Below are 22,291 nucleotides of genomic sequence, written 5' to 3'. Positions count from 1 at the left end.
AAACATTTCTAAAGCAAGGCAACTTTGAGCTTGAAGTGCCCTCCAACAGCAGAATCTATTTACTCATCCATTTTACCTGGGTATATTCTCATCCACAGTAGCACAGCCATAGAGGAAAACGATAATCCCTACAATTGAAGCTGGAATGAGCATTTGAGTATAAACTCCCAGCCAGGCAAAATATAGCCCGATCTTCTCTCCAAAGTATTTTCTGAAATACATTTAGAAAAAAAGAGAAAGAAATGAGAGAGACATGTTTCCTATTTCTTAAAATATAACGTGGCTAAAATTATGAATCACATCTGGATTAGGCATGGAGAAAGTAAGATGACCTGTGGGAATTTTTTTCTTCTCAGAGGACTCTCTTTCTCATGATGCTTGGAGTCCATCCAGAGATACAGGCACCCTGAAAACAAGTTTGTCCCACTGGTCATTTTTTCCCCCCACTGTGTTTCTGCTGTGCAAATTGGTATCTTTGGACCTGTGAGTGAATTCTCTTCCAAAGGCACTTCATTTTCCTCAGAGAGTCTTATCATGAGCAAACAAAATTAATTAAAAATGTATCCCCCACAAGCTTTCGCTCTGTGTGGGATATATCAGCATGTTCTAAACTCACAGAAAGCTCCTTTTCTCCCAGTGAATTTCCCATTCTCTGGAATCCCCCGGGGTGAGGGGGCACTGAGGGCAGCATCCCCCCAGGGGAACGGGGCACGAGCATCCCTGCAGAGCTTCATCTCTGCCCCATGGAAACTCCACAGCCAGGGCTGAACTCTCACCTCACCAGGTCGATGGGCTGGTATTTATAAAACACTCCATAGCTCGCCCACTCCTCACACAGGAGCTGGAAGACAGAAAGGCACGAGAAAGGTGAGAGCTAAAGCACCTCTGGGTTCTGCCCTGGCCGCTGCAGGCCTCACCACGCCGGGGTTTCGGCCCAACACACGCAGCCTGAATTAAATATTAAAAGTAAATGTGATGGTTTGGCATGCTCCAACAGAGAGATGGATTCCAGCACGTTGAAAGGCCCTTCAGCAGCTGGACTGATGGACACCTACAGCAGAGACAGGGACAGCAGATTTGTGATCCATAGGCCCAGTCACCCTGTGGGGGATGAACCTTCTCCTGACATCCAACCTCAACCTCCCCTGACACAGCCTCAGGACATTTCACTATAATTCAGCATCCAGCAAGAGGTGCTGGGCTGAGGTGCCTCAATTTAAAATTTTTCTTCAGCTTTAAACCACAAGAAGCCAACAATTTCCACTCTTCCTTTTTGTCAGGATGTGGGCCAAGGAAAACAATGATCCCCGTTACTGATTTGCAAAACTGAATGCCTCACAAAAATAGGTTCCTCTGAGACCTTCAACTTGTCCTCTATTTTGTAAAATATATAAATAGTGCTTCTCAAACCTCACTTACCTCCCTCATTCAATTCAGCCAACAGAGTGACCAAGAAATGAAACTCAATGGGGAACAAAGACTGAAACCAGTACCAGTACAGGGAGGGCAACAGGATGGATCTTGTTCTTTGACCAAACAGGATGTTATTCCCTAAACTCCAGGCTATTTTATCATGGGAAACTTGACAGATGTCAAACTCCTACATGTCTCCAGTGAAATGCAGCAAAAAGAAAAGGGTATTCCAGAGCCTGGCCACTGCCCATGCCCATTCCTCCTGCTCACATTTGATCACAGGGACGTCCCAGAGCAAACCATGTTCCTACAGCAATTTTGGAATTCTCCTGCCAAACCATTAACAGAGAATTTTTCCAAGCTGAACTGCCGTACTCATACAAATGGCTTGACTCATTAAAAAACCCAAAAAAAACAACAGAGCAACGTCTCAGCTTTTACAGAAATATGACGTCAAAAATATAAATGGGATGTAGGTTTTCCCCTCTGCAACCCAAAATCATGAATCATTATTAATTTCCTTACAACAGTAAGGGCAGGAACTGAAACTTAACAGCAGGCCTTTGTTAAAAAGCAACATTCTTGCAAATTTTATATTTATTCTGCTTTAGGTTTCTTTCAACCACATTTTCCAAAGGTTTAAGGCCAACTGCCTGTGTCTGGGAAGCAATGATTTGGGACACCTCAACATCCACATGCAGCACTAGCTAAGCCCCTTTCTTTTATATATATATATATATATATATATATATTTAAATTTAATCTTTAAAACTAAGTTTATGCTGGAAATTAGATTCCTTTTCTGTGATCCAAGCTGGTCAGCCATATCAGGAAGACACTATGCCAAGGAGATTTTGCATCTGTGCCATGTTTTAGTTTTGTGCAACTTGAAACCAGATTTGTGCCTAAAGTACAAATGAATTATCTCATTTATCCTGACATTTATCAGCCTGATATTCAAAGCACAGCTTCAAAGACATGATTAGAGGAGATCAGCACACTAGACCTAAATATTTACTTCATTTCTAGGCCTCAAATCTTTAATTTTCTTGTTAAAAAAGGCACAGGCCTGACCTAGTGCTGGATAAGATTAAAGAAAGCTTCAAGAAACCAGAATAGACATGCCAAAACACACCAAAAGATTACTTGATGGAACTGAAAGTCAAAAGCCAAGGTAAACACTTCCAAACACACAATGAACTTGTGAAATTAGTGAATTTGTTAGGTTTGAGATGTTAGTAATGCAGAAGATAATCTGAACACTTCCAGAAAACATGGACTTTCATTCTATTTTTAGTTGAGTGATGTGTTACTTAATAATGAAAAGACAGACGTGTGGTATTTTTAACACAAATCAATAGAGGGAGGGAAATAACATTCACTGCCTTTTGATGAGCCATTTGCACCTGAAGGACCAGCACACTGTCAATTTTTGGAACCTATTTTTATGTATAAAGCCTGAAGGTCTTTAAATCTGCTTTTCCTATGACCTGAATGTTCAGAGCATTTCTTTGGAGAAAAAAAAAAAAATTCAGGGAAAAAAAACAGGAAAGCAAAGTTTTGGGACTGAAACCTCAGCATATACAACACCCAAATTTAGTAGCTCCTCCTGAGAGAACTGAGGAGGTTGTCACCTCTCCACTTCAGTTTTTGTCTGATGCACAGACAAAAGACACCCTTCTTTGGGGAAGTGTGATGGGGAGGATGAAGTCACTTAATTTTGAATTTAAGAAATCAGTGTTTCCACAAAGGGTGGAAAATTTGGTTTTTTGCTCATACTTCCTTACTATAAAGTACTACTTCCTACTTCCTTAGGAAAAGTACTTCCTTAGGATAATTTCTACTTGTTTTACCACAGTGAACAAATGTTTTTCATATACAGACAATAAAGCCACAATTTAAAGCATTAACTTCAGCAAAAAGTGATGCAATGCCTCAGTATACACCCACAGGACAGCTTCTGGCTGCAGAGCACACGTTACAACATTGTGGAGGACCTCTTACTCCTAAAAAATATTCAATATTTATCTTTCCCAATCACTTTCATGCTTATGTGCATAAACTGCCTCTGCCTCCCACTCCTCCAATTCTGATCCTCATGCCACGGAATGAAGCAGGATTTATGCCCAGTACAGATAGCAGAATATGACTGAGCATACTCTCATCAGAGCTGGCCTGAAATGCCATTATCTGAACATATGTCAATATTCTTACCAACGTGGCATGAAATGTATCATTACTGAGCTGGGTACTTCATACATATCCACAATACTTTCCACATTTGGGCAAATTTAAATGCTGCTAAGCACTTTTTTCCTTAAACTGCTTGGCATTTAGTGCCTTTTTGCAGCATTTTCTGTGGGATTTTGGCAAAAACATCCAGATTCCAACAGGTGACTCTTCAGGCTGGGATTCTTGTGAAGATGTTAAACCCCCCTGTGCATCAACTTACTTTTCTGTCATTGGGCTCCACGTTTTCACCTTCATAGTCACCCTTTAAAGAGAGAGAAAATCTGCGTCATCCAGCGGCTTGTGCCAAGAACTGCTCTGATCCTGCATACCCACGTCTCCCACTCACTTAATGCATCAAAACCAGAAAAAGCAATCTGTAAAATAATGCTGTATTTTAGGAGCCCATTTGTCACGGCACACTTTGTCTTCTGTCGTCGGGCACATTAGGAGAGAGCAATAGTGTCTGTCATGGGGGGAAAAGGAATGAATAAGTGATAAAGGTGGCCTAAAAATGTCCAGGGAAAGGATGCGGTATTGCCATGGTATTTGGGGTTCAACTCAGTCCACTTGAAAGAGAAGGAACCAGCTGAGAGAGCTGCTCCCTCTCCAGACTCTCCAAACACTCAGGGCTGATTAGATTTGAGGTTTTAATTTGGAGCTCTTTTTTGAGCAAACTAAAACAATAAATAACTTCTATACAAGACTATCAGCAGCTGTCCAAAGATGTGAGGCTAGAACAGGAAGAGAAGTTTATTTGACCTTACTGTCTTGATTTCTACACAGCACTGCTGTGGTTTGAGAGCCCTGACATGTATGACAAACATCAGGCAGACAAAGACACTGCTCTGCTCTTGGGTGCTCCAAGATAAAGCTCTCACAGTCCCATGTAAAGCCAGTGTGAGTGTTGGGAGCAGAAAACCAGGAAGACACACTTCACCCTCAAATCCCAGGCCAGAAAACCAGCACTGGGCTCCACAGCCTTTGGGCACTCACACTCAGCTCAGGCGTGAGCAGTGTGACAGGCAGCCCCTGTGACATCTGCCAAGCTTTTCTGCAGGCTAAGAGTGTGTGCTTGTCAGTTCTAGTTGCACCCTGAACCTCTAAATCAGAAGGACACCAGCACCCAGCTCTGTGCACCTTTGACAGGATGGGGGTCCCTGGCTTGTCTTGAGTGCCACCAGAATTCCTGGGCTCTCACTGATGAGCACTACAGCTGAACACATCCTTGACATCTCACTGAGCTGCTCAGAAGCAAGTTTCATCCAGCAGGAAGGTCTCCAGCCACATCCAGCCCCATGGAATACGTGACATCAGATCCTTGCTTATGGTTTGACCTGGTTGCACGGACACACAGCTACTGACACCTCCACAGGGAGATGTGGCCAAGGGAACCAGCTGCTTGGTGCCCTGGTAATAAATGTGTTTCTGGCACTGGTGCCAGAGATCTTGGGGGCAGAAGGTCAGGAAACAACAGGAGAATTTAATTTGCTAAAACACTGTAACAACTCTTCTAATGTTACATTCAAATTTATGATCATCAGAGGTAGAACAGAGGCGGGGAATCCCTTAAAAGCAAGCAGAGGGATGGAAAAAACATGCAGAAGTTACTGCAGTCATGACACAAGTGAGAAGAAAGTCAGTCATGTTTGGGATGATGCCACCAACACGTCACACATGAGGGATTTCTTGGTGACAGACAGCAGACGTGTAAAATATATTGCGAGATCACTTACGTCATGCAGAGGATATGCAGCACTGTAAACTCCATTGGCAAGCAGGCTGGTGATCCCTTGAAAAATAAAGACATAATAGTTATTTATAATTTCAAGGTTAGACAGCCTCACTTCATCATCCTTCCAGGAGATCTCCCTCAAAATAACAGCCATTTGATCAGATAATGATTTTGCTGCCATCTTTCCATGTAGTTTCATTTTTAATCATATAGGTTATTATACATGACTCATTTTATGAAATGGAAAACTGCAGAGAGCAAGAGCAAGTCATATATATTTGAGAATCAAGAATTAGAAGCCAATGACTTGGAATTAGTCATTAAAATAAATTACATTTTCTGAAAAGTCAGTTTGATTTAAGGGCAAGCCTGAAGATTTGAAAGTGTAGCAGAAGGCTGGATCACAAGAAGAATATGGCTGGAGTTGATGGCACAGGGAAACCAACATCCACACACATCACCCACGCAAAGTGTTGAATTCAGGTTTCAGATTGATCAGAGAAATTGTAGGGAAAGCCTTTGTGAAGACCTTGGCATAATACTTACCATATTTACCACATTTTCGTCTTTTATTTAAAAGGGCAGTTTCCTTCTTTCTTCCCTCTCCTTTCCCTGTTTACACAGCCGTTTATTAGTGACATGCATGAGGCTGAAAGCAATTAGTGCTTCATCTATTAAATGTCTGTGGCACAAGGGACTGGGAGGAGTCCTGCCTTTCCCAGGGGTGGTGTCACTCCTTAACTGGGGGCCAGAGGGAGGAGTTGGTGTGGAAGTTTGGAGGAGTGCTAGCACCATCCCCAAAGGTGGCTGGACCTGGGCCTTTAGAGGGCTGTAGCTCATTAATTCCCTAAAGTTCTTTCCTCCTGCAGCTGCTGGCTCTAATAGAGCTACTTCCAATTCTCTTCACCACGTCTGGAAGCATCATGTTGCCCATGAACATACATTTGGGGATGGAATGAACCAGTTTTGGGTGCTGAGTCAGAGCTAAGTCAAGCACTTGTCTTTGTGCAGGGCAATGGTGATTAATGCCAACTGAAAAAAAAAAATATATGTATATATATAAATCTGGCCACTGGCATTGGGAAGGATTTGGAAAGACTTAAAAAAAGAAAAGAAAAATGAGGTGTCCTGGTGAGCTCCAAGGCTGTCCATCAGCTCATGGCTAAGAAAAGAGTGTGGGACTGGGTATGAAGGAACAGTGACTATGAACCAGGAACCAGCTCACTGTAAAGTCATTTTTGATTGCTCTTGAAATGAGGATTGTTCAAGTTCATTAACATTTTTGAGATACTAATCACCTGCTGGAGGAGCAGCTCCAGGAGTGCTCAGTATCTTGCAGATACTGATATTAATTTTCAAAGCCCTATTTAAGATTATAGAGGTCTATGAATTGTCTGCAAATGTTTCCCCACTCCTGGCAGACACAACTGGTGAGCAGATAAATTATTTTTCTGGGGCTGTGAGAAGAGCTACATAGTCCCCTTCTACTACAGATCTGGATTTAAAAGTGAAGCCAGATTCACATTGTCACAAAATTTTCCCAATAAATAACAAAGGTTGCAGTGTTCCCCTGGGCAGCTGCTTTTTTCCTGCTGGGCAGTGATGCTGCAGCATTATCTGTATTTGTTTAAATCTGTTTGCCGCCTCTGCTGGGTTGTAACCCAGCATTCCAGCACTGGAACACAAAGGAGCGGATTGAGTCATGCTGGGTGGGTTGGCCTGATGGCATTTTTATTAGCAATATTGTGTGGCCTTGCCAGTCTCAGGTAGAAGAACCATCCAGGAATCCTAACACACTACCACACATGCGTGTCTTCCCTATTCAATGAATCCCTGCTGTGCTTCCCATTTACTGGCCAAAAAAAAAAAAAAAAAAAAAAAAATCAACTGAGAAACCAACTCCAAGTCAAGAATTCAAACTGAGCTCTGTGACCTTCCCCTTTCAAGAGTCCAAAGATGTAATTTCCAGTGAAAATGATCCAGCATCAGACTCAAAAAGGGTCTCGAAAGTCACAGAATAATCTGAATTTCCCATGCTACAGAGAACAGCACTTCTGTTAATACTGGCTGGACACCAAATTTTAGTGTATATTAGGAGTCAACAATTGTGCATTGTATGTTGTTACTTCAACACAAAAGTCAAAGCATGGAAATAATTTGTGGCATAATTGTCTTCTATTATTTGATGTCTTTCTAAGCAGCTGATGGGTCAATATTGAACAGAACTACCTGTAATTCAAGTTCCTATTGTTTTATTTAACTTCTTGTAGGCAAATACATGCCATATCAGATTTCAACAGTTACCAAACATTTTCTTCCATGTTTGCGCACTTTTCTCACTTTGCTTGGATTTACCATTAACTATTTGTTAACTTTGGTCCCACAGTCAAGTATCATGTATAAAATAAAGTATATAACAGCTGAGCAGGATCAGCTGCCAACAAATCTTCAAGGTGGCCTGATTTGCAATTCATCTTTATTATGAGTTTAATTCTTACAGCACAAACCCTAGGGCTGAAATCTAAAACTCTCGGTTGTGGTAGTACAAACTTCATATCCCCTGAATTGCAGCACCTGCTCTGAGGGCTGAGGTGCCCAGTTCCAGTGCAAGCCTTGGCCCCTGGCTGCTTCAGGGGGCTCATCTCAGTTCCCCTCAGGACAGTCAACAGTCAAGACCATTTTCCTCAAGTCACTGGAAAACCATCCCACTATAAAATCTGGGGCTCCTGCATGAACGAAATGGGCCAAGCCATAGATTTTCACTGCAGGTATTGGATTTCACAGAAACACTCTCAATCCATTTCAGGGAGTGTAGAACACAGAGCACATCTCATCTGCTGGTTTATGTCACCATCCATCCTAAGTCACATCTGCAGGGGCTACATGCTCACTTACCATTTAATTTAATCTATAAATTCACATTTGAGAAAATGTCAAACAGCTGCATAAATTGAATCAGATTTCCAAATAAAACAATTACATCCACATACATTGAATTAGAGAGCAGGGGGAAAACCTAAACTCCACAGCCATTTACAACATATAATTATTTTCAATATCTGAAAAAGATATTGATCTTAAAGCTAAATAAAGTTCCTTACCCATGCTATATTTTGCTTTGGTACACGTCGTTCTTTTCAATATTTCATAAACCTACAAAAGCAAAAGAAAAGGCAGGGTTACTTCAGACACCGCCAGTGAAAAGCACAATCTTTTTGTGTACAGCTCAAATATTGGCCAAACCAAGATGTGGATGAAGTCATCACTCTTTAATAAAAGTCATGGTGTTCAGGAGAGTGGGGCTCAGAGCTCTCTGTGCTGTGCTTTCTGTACAGGAGAGAAAAGCTTAGCTAAATAGTCAGCTACCAGGAGAACTGATGGGGGCAAACAGGGTTCCATCTACCCCTGCCACAACAGAAATGCAATATTTGCTCATGTTAGCCATTGATTGGAGCTCAGGGGTGCTCTTCCACCTGGAGCAGCTCTTCCCTGGCCTCCAGGGCACAGGCTGGCTCCATCCCAAGGAGCCGTGCAGAGCTCTGGGCTCATGGCGTGTACAGAGCACGCAGCCGTTTATCAAACTGGACTAACACAGGCTGACCTTAACATCTCTGAGCCTGCCTGACCTCAGTGGCAAAACAGATGTATTTATTTTGGGATTTATTGCACTTATTGTCGAGTAACCTTTGCACAGCTCAGCAGGCTGCCCGCGAGGTTCGGCTTTTGGCCGTTCCAGTGCAGCAATGCTCTCTGGCAGGGCGAGCAGGCAGCACAGGGAAACCTGGAGCAAAGGCACCTCCTGCCCGCTGCCTGGCCTGTCAGCATAGCTGGGGACTGTTTCCCAGCTCCCTAATCTGTGTGCTAACTGGACTCTTGGCCAATTCACTGGAGGAAGCAAGTGAGGGCATCCGGGGCAAGTCCCACAGCTCATCCCAAGTCTACATACGAGTCTGTCGTCTTGTAACCCCGGTGAATTAAAGGGCTGTCACAGACAGAATTCCAGTTATATAATACATTTTTTTTATTTTCTTTTTTAATAACTAAAAAGGTCTTTGGCTTAGTTTCTATTCATCAAAGACTCATGGGTAGTGACTAGATTCCTGTTCATTTCGCAGTAGGTGGAAGGGTCAATATTTGCACTGCGGTTCAAAAATACATTTGAGAAAGGCAGGAGAGAACTTTAAGAAAGAAGAATACAAACAGCAATGCACACAGAATAAAATGATGTTGGGAAACATTCAATATGTTCTTCATTACTGGGTGATTTGCAGGGATTTCACACAAAGCAGCACAGCACCAGCATTATTCTTATACGCCCAGTGTTCCTTCAGTTGTTTAAAAAACCCTTGTCCCTCCTTTCCCTCTCAGCCTCTGCTCTGAGCTCCTGCTTCAGTCCATTTTCCAGTCAGTCTTGCTCACTCTCTTGTTCCATGGAGCCATTTTGTCTTGCTGCCTTGCTCAGCCTGTCATGAATTTGAACTCTTTATTTGTTGAGTTCTTAGTACTTACAAGATTTCTTTCCCTATACATCTGGACATATAAAAGAAAGCCTATGAACAAAAGCCAGGATTTTTTTTCCCCCCAGTCTCAAGTTAAATGTTTTATTTGCAAATAAACCAAATCCATATTTTTCTTTTTCTTCCCCATTTCTGTGCTCCTGCATCTGCCTCCCCTGGTCCAGCTCACCTCACCCCATAACCAGTGTTCACATCAAACCCCTGCTCTTCAGGCTGGTGGGGAACTACTACTGTGGAATAAGCTGGAATTTCAGAGCAGGAAAGGGAAGTTGGATATCTTACACCCCTTATCACCACAGCAACGAAAGGCAGATATGACTGGGAAATAAGCTCTTTTGCAAACCACTTGGCATCCCAAAAGGCTGAAGTTAAATAGAAGATAAAGGCATGCTGGCAGTCACATTCCAAGGCACCAGTTAGGAGCAGTGGAATGGGGCAAAGAGTCCCTGTTATCCTCTGAAATGTGCTGCAGCCAGGGCTGCTTGGCACTGCCCTTTCCAGCTGCCCTGGATGTCACATGAGCTGGCCTTTCAATTCCTCCTTTGGTGGCTATAAATGAGGCTACACCTTCTTCCCCAGCTCTATTTTATGTTCTGTAAGTCAGATAAAAGCCATAAACCTCAACACTTTCAATACCACCATTACAGAGAATGTCCCCCAAAAAACTATAAATAATATTCCCTGTAAACACCTGGCTGTTTTGTTGGAATTTGTCTCAGGGTATTTAGCAGCATTTTGCAAAAAGAACAATGTATATTCACAAAAAGTTAAACCCCTCGTGGGTGCAGGCAGCTGGTGGGCAGAAGGAATGATAAAATCTAAACATTCCCAGCTGGTGATATCTCTACTAAGAAAATTACCCATGAACTAGTAAGAAGATCCAAATTAATTTCCAAAAGGCAGCAACCTGTTGGCATCAAACACTACTCAGCACTAAATCTGGAATCATTTCAGTACCTGATGGCACAGGAGGTCTTTGGCATTTGGTTAAGAAAGATAAACTTGAACAGGCATTGCACTAAAGCTGTTAACACCACGACTGAGGCAATATCCACCATAAATTATTTATAGGCAGTACTTACTATAGTGCTTCTTGTTTTACTGTCGAAGAAGGAATCTTTGTCAGACAAATCAAATCTGTTAAAAGATTAGAAGGATACCCATTAGGTCAAAAAAAAAAAGTGAGTAATTTCCTGTTCTTGTTGACCCCTTCAATATTTTCATTTCTCCTGGGAATCTCTCAGAGCTCAAATTAAAGAACAGCTTGTAGAAACCATGTTAAAAAACAAGTCCAAACCAATTCCCACAATTTAAAGAGGCTGCTTATACATTTCATTGGGTTTCTGTCTCTAAAGGTTTTTCAGCACAAAAGAGAGTGTTGACACTCATTTAAGTTGAATCCCTGACCACTGCTGGCCTTGAATTTCCCCTCATAATCTTTAATTTTCCCTGCGAGGCCTCTGTTTCCTCCCTCATTCAGCAGAGACACAGGTGCTGTTCCTCGAAAAGCCACCTGCAAACAGTGAGAGACCCATCAGGAGCATATTCTGGACCTTCCCTGAACCTCCAGGCATGCCCTACACGCCGCCAACACACAAAGACATTTCCTGCAGGCCCAAGGACAGGCCAGGATGTCACACAAACTGCCTGGCCTGAGCCCATCAGTGCTCTGCATCTCTGGATGAAGCCCTCAAAGCCCTGGGGGTGCAGGGAAGGGATCCTGCCCTAGGACTGCTGTTCCAGCTGGCACATCCATAAACACGGCCTTCAAAGTGACTCCTCTGGGATGCTGGCCAGGGAAGAGCAGCAGCAGAGCAGTCCAGGGCAGGAGAAGCTTTGGCCGGGCTCTACCTCGTGATTTTTTCCCTACAGCCACATCTACAGCTGTTCTTGCTGATCTGGGATCGATGGCAAAGCCACCTCTGACTTCACAGCACTTCAAAGGCAAGGCCTGCTTGGCACTACCTGTGTCAGCTGCCCGCAGCAGATATATGAAACTATTTTGAAATTTATCAACCCACATCTCTGGCTACTGAAGTTTCACTGAGCATTTTATTTAATGTGGAGAAGAGACTGTTATAAATCACGTTACAAATCCCCTTTTGGCAGCCTGACAGGTGAAGTGCACAGTTATACAGATGCACATTATGTGCCACAACAGCAACTGAAACACACAGAGCCAAAAAAAGCCCCCAAAAAGTAAATTTACTGCGAAATAGAAATATTCTTTGCAGCAATGCCCACCAAAGTATTGCTGTTCACGTTCCCATTCACCCTCTGTTGAACGGGAACATGAACTGAGCTGCTGTCAGAGGCTGGAACCTGTGGACATGGATATTCAGGGAAGGTTTCACTCACAAGTGCTGCTTCTCTCTGGAGAAGGGGTAGGAGAGGCGCTTCACCGTCTGAGGTTTGTGCTCTGCTACTTTGGGCTGGATGGGCTCTGTTATTTTTTGAATCACAGAATTAATCTTTTTCAGGAGGCCGTGGGTCTGGTTGATCTGATACATCTGAGGGGGCAAAGAGGAAAAAAAAAAAAACCAAACAGTGAAACTTTATTGCTTTTTGGTTATTCATAGGTCAGAGTGAACTGTGAGGAACCAACAAGCAATTAGATAAATATATTACAATAAACTATTGAGGAGTGAAGTTTACGTTCTTGAAATCATCCAGAAAGAAAGGGATGGGAAAGTCAAACCAAGGGTTAGGGAACCACAGGATGACAACAGAATTCTTTATATAATTGTGCTTCTGATTAAAATCCCTGGTAAGTGAGGCAATAATGGGAATTAATATGAAATCCAAACCAAAAGTGTGGTTTGAGTGTTGTAATAAATGATGTTGGGCTTGGAGACTGTCTCTGGCTCCATTATGGACTTCTTTGTGCAGTCTGGAACCTGCACTTAGTCCATGTTTAAGTATTAATCCATCTCTGAGCTGTGCTCATTGAGCAGGTAGCTATCTATCTATCACAGGTGATTTAGAATTGATGAAAATACACTGTCATTCCTTTAATGATATTTCAAATATTCTGAAAGGTAATTTATTTTGTGGTTGAGTGGCCCCAGCTCCTGCAAACATGACTGACTGTGTATATGAATAGTCACTAAACCCAGCAAGACAAATTCCTATCCTTGTGTTCAGTTTTAGCAGTCTTCAAGTAAGAAAAAAATGCCCAAAAGGCACACAGAAATCTTGCCATCAATTTAAACTTCTTTTTTTAAAACACACTGAGGCTGAAATCACTCTCATCATGTACAGGCAGTGGTAGCAGCCAGAGATTCTTAATTTCCATTCTTCCTTCCACTTTTTCCCTCTGCTGCCCCAAGCAAGTATGTTTGTGACTTTCATTTCTGGTGCACATCAGTTAATTGCTTTGAAAATGCTCGTGGAAAAAGCAGTCTGCATTTATAAGGTGCTCTGAGGGGAACAGATGTTTAAACTATGCCTTCATGAGGAAAACAAAAAAATCAAGACTCACCTTTTTCGTGGGCATCTTGAGCTTAAGGAATTCTGCCTCTCGACACAATACATTCCATGGTGCATGTATTTTTACAAATCCAATCCCATGGATTTTGGTCTTAAAAAAAAAAAAAAAAGCAGGGGAAAATGTTACTGATGGGAGGAAATCAAATACAGTACCCCTTGTGATTCATACATATTTAAGGAACAAACAGTCCATTAGGGCCAACATGATAAATCTCATTTGTTTGAGAGAGTTGGTTTCTAACAACAGGACAAACACTGAACACCTCACTGTGCTGAGCTGCTATAGAATGTGACTCAAAAAATGCTATTGTCTCCCAGAGCAATTACCACAAGGTTAAACAGATAAAAACTGTTTGGGAAATAAAAGCTAATGACTGTGGACACAAATACAGGCTGAGCCAGTTAAATTTGAAGCAAAGGCATCCAGCCAAAATGGTGTGATTTGGTGAGGGTGCTGTAATTGCTGGGGCTGAGAGAGTCTCTGCTGCTCATACCTTGGAATCAAATGTGACTATCCCTATTAAGGCATCATAGTTAGGAAAAACAGTAGGAAGAACTCCACCAAACAAAGCAAAAGGAGGACAGAATTTAATGGCAGTATTAGTGGTTTGCCTGCAGCCCAGTAATTCTCTGAGCTGTGTCCCAGAGGGCTGGACATGGATGTTTGCTCCTGGCACTCCCACATACACCCATGTTTGCTCCCCCTGGAGCAGCCATTCCAAAGGCAAATGATACCCAACTAGGAGGCATTCGGCAAACAGAAGAGAAATGAACTTCACTTCATCTTTCTAATCCTGCTGCTGCACCAACTCAGTTATTACAATAACTAGCTTCCACACAGCTGTGCTCTTACTGGCTTTCTAGAAACTGGTTACTCTGAGCACCATGGAATGGTTTGGGTTGGAAGGGAGCTCAGGGCTCATCTAGTTCCATCACTCCTGCCACAGACAGACCAGAGTGCCCCAAGCCCTGTCCAACCCAGCCTTGTTTTAATCAATTATTTGTGGACATTGAGCCACTGACCACAACTCTCTGTGTGTGACCATCCAGCCATTTCATTGAAGAGAGCTTAAGTGGTTTATTAAACACCATCTGTTTAAGAAGCCTTTGCTCTTTTGGAATCAGTAAGGGCTCCAATGCAGCTTTGTGGCTTTTCAGGCTCAAGTGATTGCAGATCTTTCCCCCTATGTGGATGTGCTGGCTGTGGAAGCTGATGTAAATCCCCACATCTTACTTTCATGTCTACAATTTCATCTCATGTGGTTTGGTGTTTTGCACTGAAAGGACAGGGTTCCCTCTCTTTTACAGTGTCCTGGCTTGATCCCTGAGCCCTTCTGCATCATTTGAAATCATATTACATGTCATAGGTGGCACCTCCCATCTGAAAAAGGATTTCAATATCTATGACTTGGCACAGACAAACTCCCTGTTTGCTACAAAAACCTGCAAGCTGGACAGAAAGCAAGTCTGATTTTCACTGTTAGACAGAGAGGGGAAAGGTTTTGGGCTTTTCTTGCATTGTACCATGTTATGTATATATATTACATCTACATAATATATAAAACATATAAATGTCTGCAATTTGTAAGTAATAGGTGACAGATTTATTTTTTTGCAGTCTGTTCCCAGGTTGAAATGCTGATCTCAACTTTTAGATCTTGTAAATAAAACCAGCACAAATGTTTACCCTCTCTCTCAGGAGTCTGGGGCACATTGGTTGGGTCAGATAATTGTAGCAGCTTTCTTTGAAATTAATACTGCTGTGTCTATTTCTACTAATCACACACTGGCAGCACTTCACATACATCATTTTTTTACACGGTCTAATGGGCTTTTAATAGAATATCCTGTTTTCAGGGTGCAGGTGGAAGATGTTACAAGCTGTACTGTTCATGTCTAAGAATGGAAAGAGCAAACTGTAACACAGACCCATGTGCTCCAGCAGGAGCGTGGACCAGAGCCTCCTGAACTAATTTAATTTTCCTCAAGCCTATACTGAGGAATAAAGATGACACTGCCTGTATCTGATTTTTTTTTCCCCTCATAGCTGGAATTACCAGAGGATCTAAGCCACTGCATACTGTAAACCCACCAAACTGGGATTAGTGTTCAGAGCAGTTTAAGCCTCGCTTCCAGATGGCACAACACAGCTGTGTGGCAATGGTGCGTGTGCCACAAATCCTGGCCAAGAAAAGTCAGGAAGCTTCACCTCATCAGGGCATTTACAGCACCATGGCACACCTCTGTGCAGCCAGCTAAATCAGTGGGTGAGGATGGCACTGACTGCCAGAACTGCAACCAAATCCTGCAAGAGCTGAGCTTGTGCAACCTTGATCAGAGCCAGGCTCACAGGGACAGCTCAGCACCCCCCAGGACCTGGCCACCAGTCACCCTCTGTAACCCTTCTAAAGGGATCCTTACATCTTCATCACGTTCCAGCTCCAGCCCGGCCTCCACGAGGTTCCCCTCGTACTCCTCCCTGCGGAACCTCTTGTCGTCCTCGTGGTAATCCATGTGAGGCTCAGTGTCCCCCATCTCCAGCTGCACCCCCTTCCCAGGGAGGGGCTGGTCCTGCCTGGTGCTTCGCACACTGGCATCGTTCTGCTGAGGTCTCCTGGCCAGAGTCCTCCCGGCTGAGGACTTCTTGTAGTGGTAAACCAGGATGTAGTCCACCTTCCTCTTGCCATCTCTGAAGTACAGCCCGTATTTGCAGTCAGCATCCGGGTTTTTGGATAGGGAATTTAATAACTGTGTGTGGAGAGAAGAAGAGAGAAGAATAATGAATGCACAGCCCAACACAAGCACCAGACAGACCATCCTCTCCTCTCAAGGCTCCTTTTGCCCCGAGCACACGATGACCTCTCTCCAGACAGCCAGCAGATGGGAGGGGTCCCCCCATGCTACTTACTCCAAAAATTTTTGCAAGTTAACACCTTCAATTTTACTGATAGCCAGCTGGGATTTTATTGGCCAGAAATAAATAGATTGCATGACTGGGATTTAATCTAATCACCAGCACACTGGTTCATAAGTCAGCTACTTGCTGGGTTTGGTTTTCTCCTTTGGGGTTAATCGCCGCTAAGATCGCCTGTCCTTTTCCACCCGTGACATCTGCAATGCTGCAATTCTGACAAATAGATTAATATCATGTGGAAACATTTCTCACTTCTCTTATCTAGCGTTGCAAGTCCATATCATCTGAGAAAGAGATCATCTTAGATACAGACTGAAGGGAGCCAGCTGCTCCTGCGGCACCGCCAAAAACGCCATGGAAAGTGGCCAGGGAAGTGGGGTCACTGCTTATTGAGTTCACCACTTCTTTTTCCCACTTATAAAACCTATGTCACTATGCAGTCTGATGGTGGCAATGGCTTTATTCCCAGCGCGGGTAATGCTGGGTAAGTGTTGCAAGATACATGAAATGTACAACTCAAAATACAATTTCATTTCCAAGCATTTATCTGAAAACTGCACAGGGCAACCTGTAGAAACAAACAAACAAACAAACAAAAGGTACTAACAATTAATTTATTTCTACTTTTATAACAGTTCTCGTGCATAATTCACAATTCTATCCTTGGAGATTTGTATAATATTTTAAAAAAAAAGGGAAGAAAATTCACTAGTAACTGGCATCTGCTTTCACAAAAAATACCTAACACAGGAGTGGCTTTGCAGTGACCAGGGAACTTTTCTGGCTTCTATGTTTATAGAAGAATGTTCATCCTCCATCGAGGGAAAAGGAATTGTGCTCCAAAAGAGAGCAATTGGTCATCAGTTGCAAAATGCTAAAATCTGTTTGGGATTGCACACCTGCTTATTTCATACATAAAATGTTAAATCTAAGTTATTTTAGATAGCCTTTGCTATCTGCTTCTCTCTCCTTTAGGATCTCATCCCTCTTTCCCATTTAACCTTAACCCTTCACACCAAGTAAATAAATATATAATAAAATAATACAGCATTTGGAGCCACCATGGAGTTCACTCATTGTCCTCTTGCCTCTATTCCCCCTTCCATGAAAACAGGGGAGGTTATTTAGCCATGTCAAACTCTTCAGGGCAGTCTGTTAATGTTTATGCCCTATCCAGATATTCTCATTTAGTTCATAAGCATAATTTTGATATAAAAGACCATTAATAACTATTACTTTTCAATTGCTTTATGGCTAATGGCACACACCTGTGAATTCAGAACATTTTTTTAAAGCAAGCTGACAGTCTGCTTATGGCAGGCAACTCACTTATGCAAATTCCTACAGAAACAAAATATTAACAAATGACAACTAACTGGATAGTGTTTAATTTTTTTAAAAGATGTGCTGATCTTACTAATTAATTAAACAGCAGTTTCTGAAAACCCAGCTGAGCCACCACTGTGGCTACTAAAGCCAACAACAAATTCACTTATATGTGAAACAGCTATATCCCACAGCAAACAGGAAGCAGCCAAAGAACTTGGTTCTGTTTTAAAGGAATTAATGGTCAAATTATTTTAAGGATTGGGGTATAAATGCTGAAAGATACTCATGGGCCAGATATTCTCTTGCAGTGGTGCTGGGCTTAAATTGAGTTGCATTGACTTAGACCATGTAAGCTCATGTCTCTTCAGCTGTGAATGAGACAGAGAAAAGACATTTCAGTTTCACCACGGCAGGAGGATTTTACCAGCCTGACAGAACCATTCCTCCATGCTCCATCCTAATTTTAAGCGCAAGCACAATAAATCCCATGTTGCTTTTTCTGGTACCTCTTTCCCCAGTGAATCTGTTGTATAGCCCACTCCACCTTAATAAACTTCTTTTTATGTTCAAATTACATAACCAAGTCCTAATCATGCTGGGTATTCATATTACTAACTTCCTTTAAAATCTGTGTTAAGGAATTTAACTGAGGAGCAATTAATGGCAAATTAAAATTAATTAATTTCTATTGTGTGCTGGAGAAGATCAGTTTCATGTTTTCTATGTCAACAATGCCTTTGCATGAAATTTTAGACATTTCCTTCGGTTCCTCTCTGCACTGGCAAGAAGATGTAAAGGTTGGCACAGCCTCCTTGCCAGATTCCTTACTCTGAGAAGAGTCAGCCCCTTTTTATGCTACAGGTTAAACCAGTGGGATGTGCTCCCACTCTCATCCGTCCAAGAACACCCCCCACCACATCAGCATGGACTGTGCCTGGTGGCAATGCTTCCCAGCACCTTGGGAAAATGGAGGAAGGGGATTTCAGAGCATCCTGGGAGTGGGAAGGATGGGAAAGAAGCTGAGGTGACCCAGCAGGCCGTGGTCACTCACCGTGCTCTCGTGCTGGTCGTAGCCGATGTCCTCGATGGCTCGGATGTTGATGATGTGGATGCCCTTCTCCTCAGCAGGCAGACAGGAGTACTTCTTGTTCACCCTCATTCCTGTCTCCTCTGGAGCCTCACTGAGATCTTCTGGCAGAAAATCCACCCCATGAAACTCGCTGTCTCCGTCTGAGAAGGAAGGGAACAATTTTATCAAGACACTTTAATCCCAGCTTGCTCCTCCCAGAGCCACCCAAAAGCTGAAACGTATCCTGTTCCTGCCCTCTCCTGCCAATGAGCCCTTGGACAGGGCTCCCACCCCCTCTCCCTTCCTCCCTTCTCAGCTTTCCTCAGCCCTCTTCAGCCCTACCTGGGTCTCCTCCTCCTCCAGAGCAAGAGAGCTCAGTTACCTTTTATCCTGCATGGGCGTCTCAGGGTGTTTTTCCTCTGTGGGCTCATGGAATCATTGTGTTTCTTGGCAAGAGAAGGAAAAAGGGGGGGGCAGGAAGGGAAAAACTGCTGTTGAGGATAGGTGCCATGGTGCCTTTCCCTTTTCAGGAGGCATTTTTTCCTTTAACTTGTTCATGATGAAAAACTAAGTCAAGGGTTTTCCCTCAAGTACCTACATCCTGCATCTCATTTACTGAACCACTCTTTATTTAAATAGTCTTGAAAATCTGGGGGTTTCTCAGTCTCAACCTGCTTCTGATGAAGACATCAGAACTGTTTCCATTTCCTGTTTAAGCATATAGATAGGCTAAAGGATTTTAAATAAAAATTTCACTACAAACTGAGCAACCAGATAAGTTACAGAATGCAAACTGGTGTTTGCATATGGGCACTTATGCAAGCAATAGAAGGCAAAGTGTTCCAAGATTTTGTTAATTTTGACAGTGAAATAAAATACTGCAGCATTGTACTTTTTTTTTTTTTTTGAAACCACATAGGAGGAGGGTTTGCTTGCCTAAAGAGTGAAGATAAAGCAAGAATTTTAGAATTTATGGATACTAAATTAGCTTTCCCGAACAACAAAAAACATGAAACTGAATTACCCTGTCTGGGTCTGGTTGAACTTCAGGGATAATGTTGGGGGAAGAGACAAAGAAAATCCCCACTCCCCAGCAAATTTGCAGGTGATGTGAAACTGAGGAGCAGGATTGATAAGCTGGAGGGTAAGGCTGCCACTTCAAGGGGTCTGACAGGCTGGAAAAATGGAAAGCCAAAAAAGTCCCCCACTTATGCAGCCCAAAGGAGGGAAGGCAAATGATGGGGGTCCTATTCCTGCCTTCAGCCAACTGAGTAGGTACAGACACAGCAGGGCCAGATTCTGCTCACAGGTGAAGAATGAGAAAAGGGTGAGAGGTTACAGACACAAGTTGCAACAAGGGAAATTACAACAAAACAAAAAAAAAAATCTCAATTTTCTAACAAGTGATCACACAATGGGGAAGGAACCAGTGAAGCTACAAATCTCCATCCATCCCTGGAGAAGGTCAGAGCTTGATCACACCTGGCCCAGTCTGAATGTTGGGAAGGCACTGCAATAATCACTACACTTCTGATCAGGCTCTTCCTGGGAACAAGGCAAGAGCCAGCAAGGACAACAGCCTGCAACAGGCAGAGAGGAGGATGCAACCAAAGCCTTGGCACCTGTCCTGAGCTGATCAGAGCAAGGTAAACATTACTGTTATGAAAGCCATGCTTCTGTGGAATTCACAGTTGCGCTCCTCCGGAGCTTGCCAACGCCACGAGTTTGTGGATGTTCATTCCAGTTCTGGGCAATCTGCTGCCCCAAGCTGCTTTCCCAGGAACACCAGTGCTCATCAACATCATCACAACACCTGGGCAGCAATCACCCTCTGCATATTCATGTGCACAGCCTGTAACACCCACACCTTCACAGACCTGGGCTGCTGCTCCTGGCTCTTGTCTAACACCCCCCAACAGCTGTCCCAGAACAGACACCACTCGTGACATCTCGGGGCAGCATCACCAAACTCAGAGAGCCACTTGAACAGCAATTTGTAACAACTCAAGGAGCTTTTTTTGGGGAGTCATCTAGAGATGCAGCCAGAAGCCTGCTGGCTCACGGGAGCAGCTGGAATGTTTGTACCAATTCCCTACATGTGCACTGGTCTCTTTTTCCCAACACTCACAGGCACATATGGGCAGCCTCCCTGAACAATGGGAATTGAAACAAGTGTGGGCAGCTGCAAAATCCTGTGTACTCAAGGCTTTATTCTGTGGCTGCAAAATACTCATAAAATAATACAACTTTTGGAACTCCATAACTGCAACAACCTGCATTTTCATCTGGAAGGATGCTGGAAACAGCTTTGTAAAAACAGTGGATTAAGTGCAGAGTAAGTCCTCTCTTCTTTCCCTCCTTTTCACACGTGTACCAAGTAAAACCCAGTTATTTCAGAATTTTGCAGAAGGTATTAGAAGAGAAGCACCTTTTACCGACTGTGAATCTGAATAATGGAGCTGTGAACTGAAAAGTGTCAGTTTAGGAATCACCACTGGGACAGAATAGGCTCAGAGGAGAAAATCACAAGCTTCACTGAGCCCAAACGACCTCCCTGTGCTCTGGAGCTGCAGTTCCAAGCAGAGTTTGTTAAGCCCCAGCACGGAGCAAGGAGACCTGCTCAGATGATTCAGCACCATTGTGCAAGCCCAAACAATCCCCCCGACACAAGGAGATATTTACATTCCTGTTTACACATCAGTAGCCTGGCAATACTGGAAAGAACACGTGCTTCAGGTGGGCAATGAATCATAGAATTTTGGTTTATTATGACTACTGGAAAATATGTGAGCTGTGAGAGCTTTCTTGATATAATCTTAATTACAAGAAGTTTGATTTCTGCACTTAAGGATGATGTCAGGATTTAATCCTAAGTAAAGCCATCCAAACCACTTTGGTAATTACAAACACCCAGGGATTACAAGCAGTTCACTTGTGCTGATTTGGCACAGGTCAAAGCCTTCTGTTGCAGAACACAAAACCTCTTTTTTTTTTTTTTTTTACATGGAGTAGAGCATTTCAAAGACTTCAAACCATGAATATTTTATGTTAATCACATTAAACACGGACAATAATTTAATATCAAAATAAATTCACATTCAGAATTATTTATGGCAGGATAGAAGAGGAAAGGTGAGGAGCAAGAAGAACAATAATGTCCTAATTCAACTAGACTAACATTGTAATCTCTTTGTTGGGAGCTGAAAGAGGTGAGCATTATGAAAACTGCTGGCTTTGCTGCCTTCTGATGCTGACTAACCCTCTCTCTTCTATTTATTAAGCAGAAAACACTACAACAAAGACTTGAAGGAGCACTCAATGTATTTCAACACAGCCATAAAGCCAATCCCAAAACCCTGTGGATTCTGAGTCAGCAGAAGTCCCCTAATATTCTGGGGCACAGAGTCAAACCCATGCCTGAGTCTCTCACTCTGAACCATATGGGAAACAAGACTGAGCTAATAAAAAAGTCCCTCAAACTCAAAACCACTTCCTCCTCTGTTCAAATTTCAGTCGCAGCTGTTAAAATTCCCAACCTCATCTTGCAAAAATTAACACAAAAATTAATTAATGATAATTTTTTTCACCACTGAAAT

General features: G+C 42.9%; 1 protein-coding gene across 1 annotated transcript in view; it reads right to left on the bottom strand.

Annotated features, from left to right (window-relative positions):
- Window positions 1–22,291, bottom strand: part of ANO1 (anoctamin 1) — a 71,199-nt gene that overhangs the window by 21,999 nt on the left and 26,909 nt on the right. Inside the window, exons 2-11 of the mRNA XM_036384847.2 lie at window positions 18,678–18,856; window positions 15,805–16,131; window positions 13,376–13,474; window positions 12,253–12,404; window positions 10,977–11,031; window positions 8,479–8,530; window positions 5,379–5,434; window positions 3,866–3,907; window positions 777–841; window positions 77–211 (exon numbers count right to left, since the gene is read on the bottom strand). Of these exons, the coding sequence (XP_036240740.1) occupies window positions 77–211; window positions 777–841; window positions 3,866–3,907; window positions 5,379–5,434; window positions 8,479–8,530; window positions 10,977–11,031; window positions 12,253–12,404; window positions 13,376–13,474; window positions 15,805–16,131; window positions 18,678–18,856 (1,162 nt within the window). The remainder of the gene's footprint in view (window positions 1–76; window positions 212–776; window positions 842–3,865; window positions 3,908–5,378; window positions 5,435–8,478; window positions 8,531–10,976; window positions 11,032–12,252; window positions 12,405–13,375; window positions 13,475–15,804; window positions 16,132–18,677; window positions 18,857–22,291) is intronic.

Source organism: Molothrus ater, chromosome 6, assembly GCF_012460135.2.
Source record: "Molothrus ater isolate BHLD 08-10-18 breed brown headed cowbird chromosome 6, BPBGC_Mater_1.1, whole genome shotgun sequence".
NCBI classification, from domain to species: Eukaryota; Metazoa; Chordata; class Aves; order Passeriformes; family Icteridae; genus Molothrus; species Molothrus ater.
This window is presented reverse-complemented; position numbering and strand designations above follow the sequence as displayed.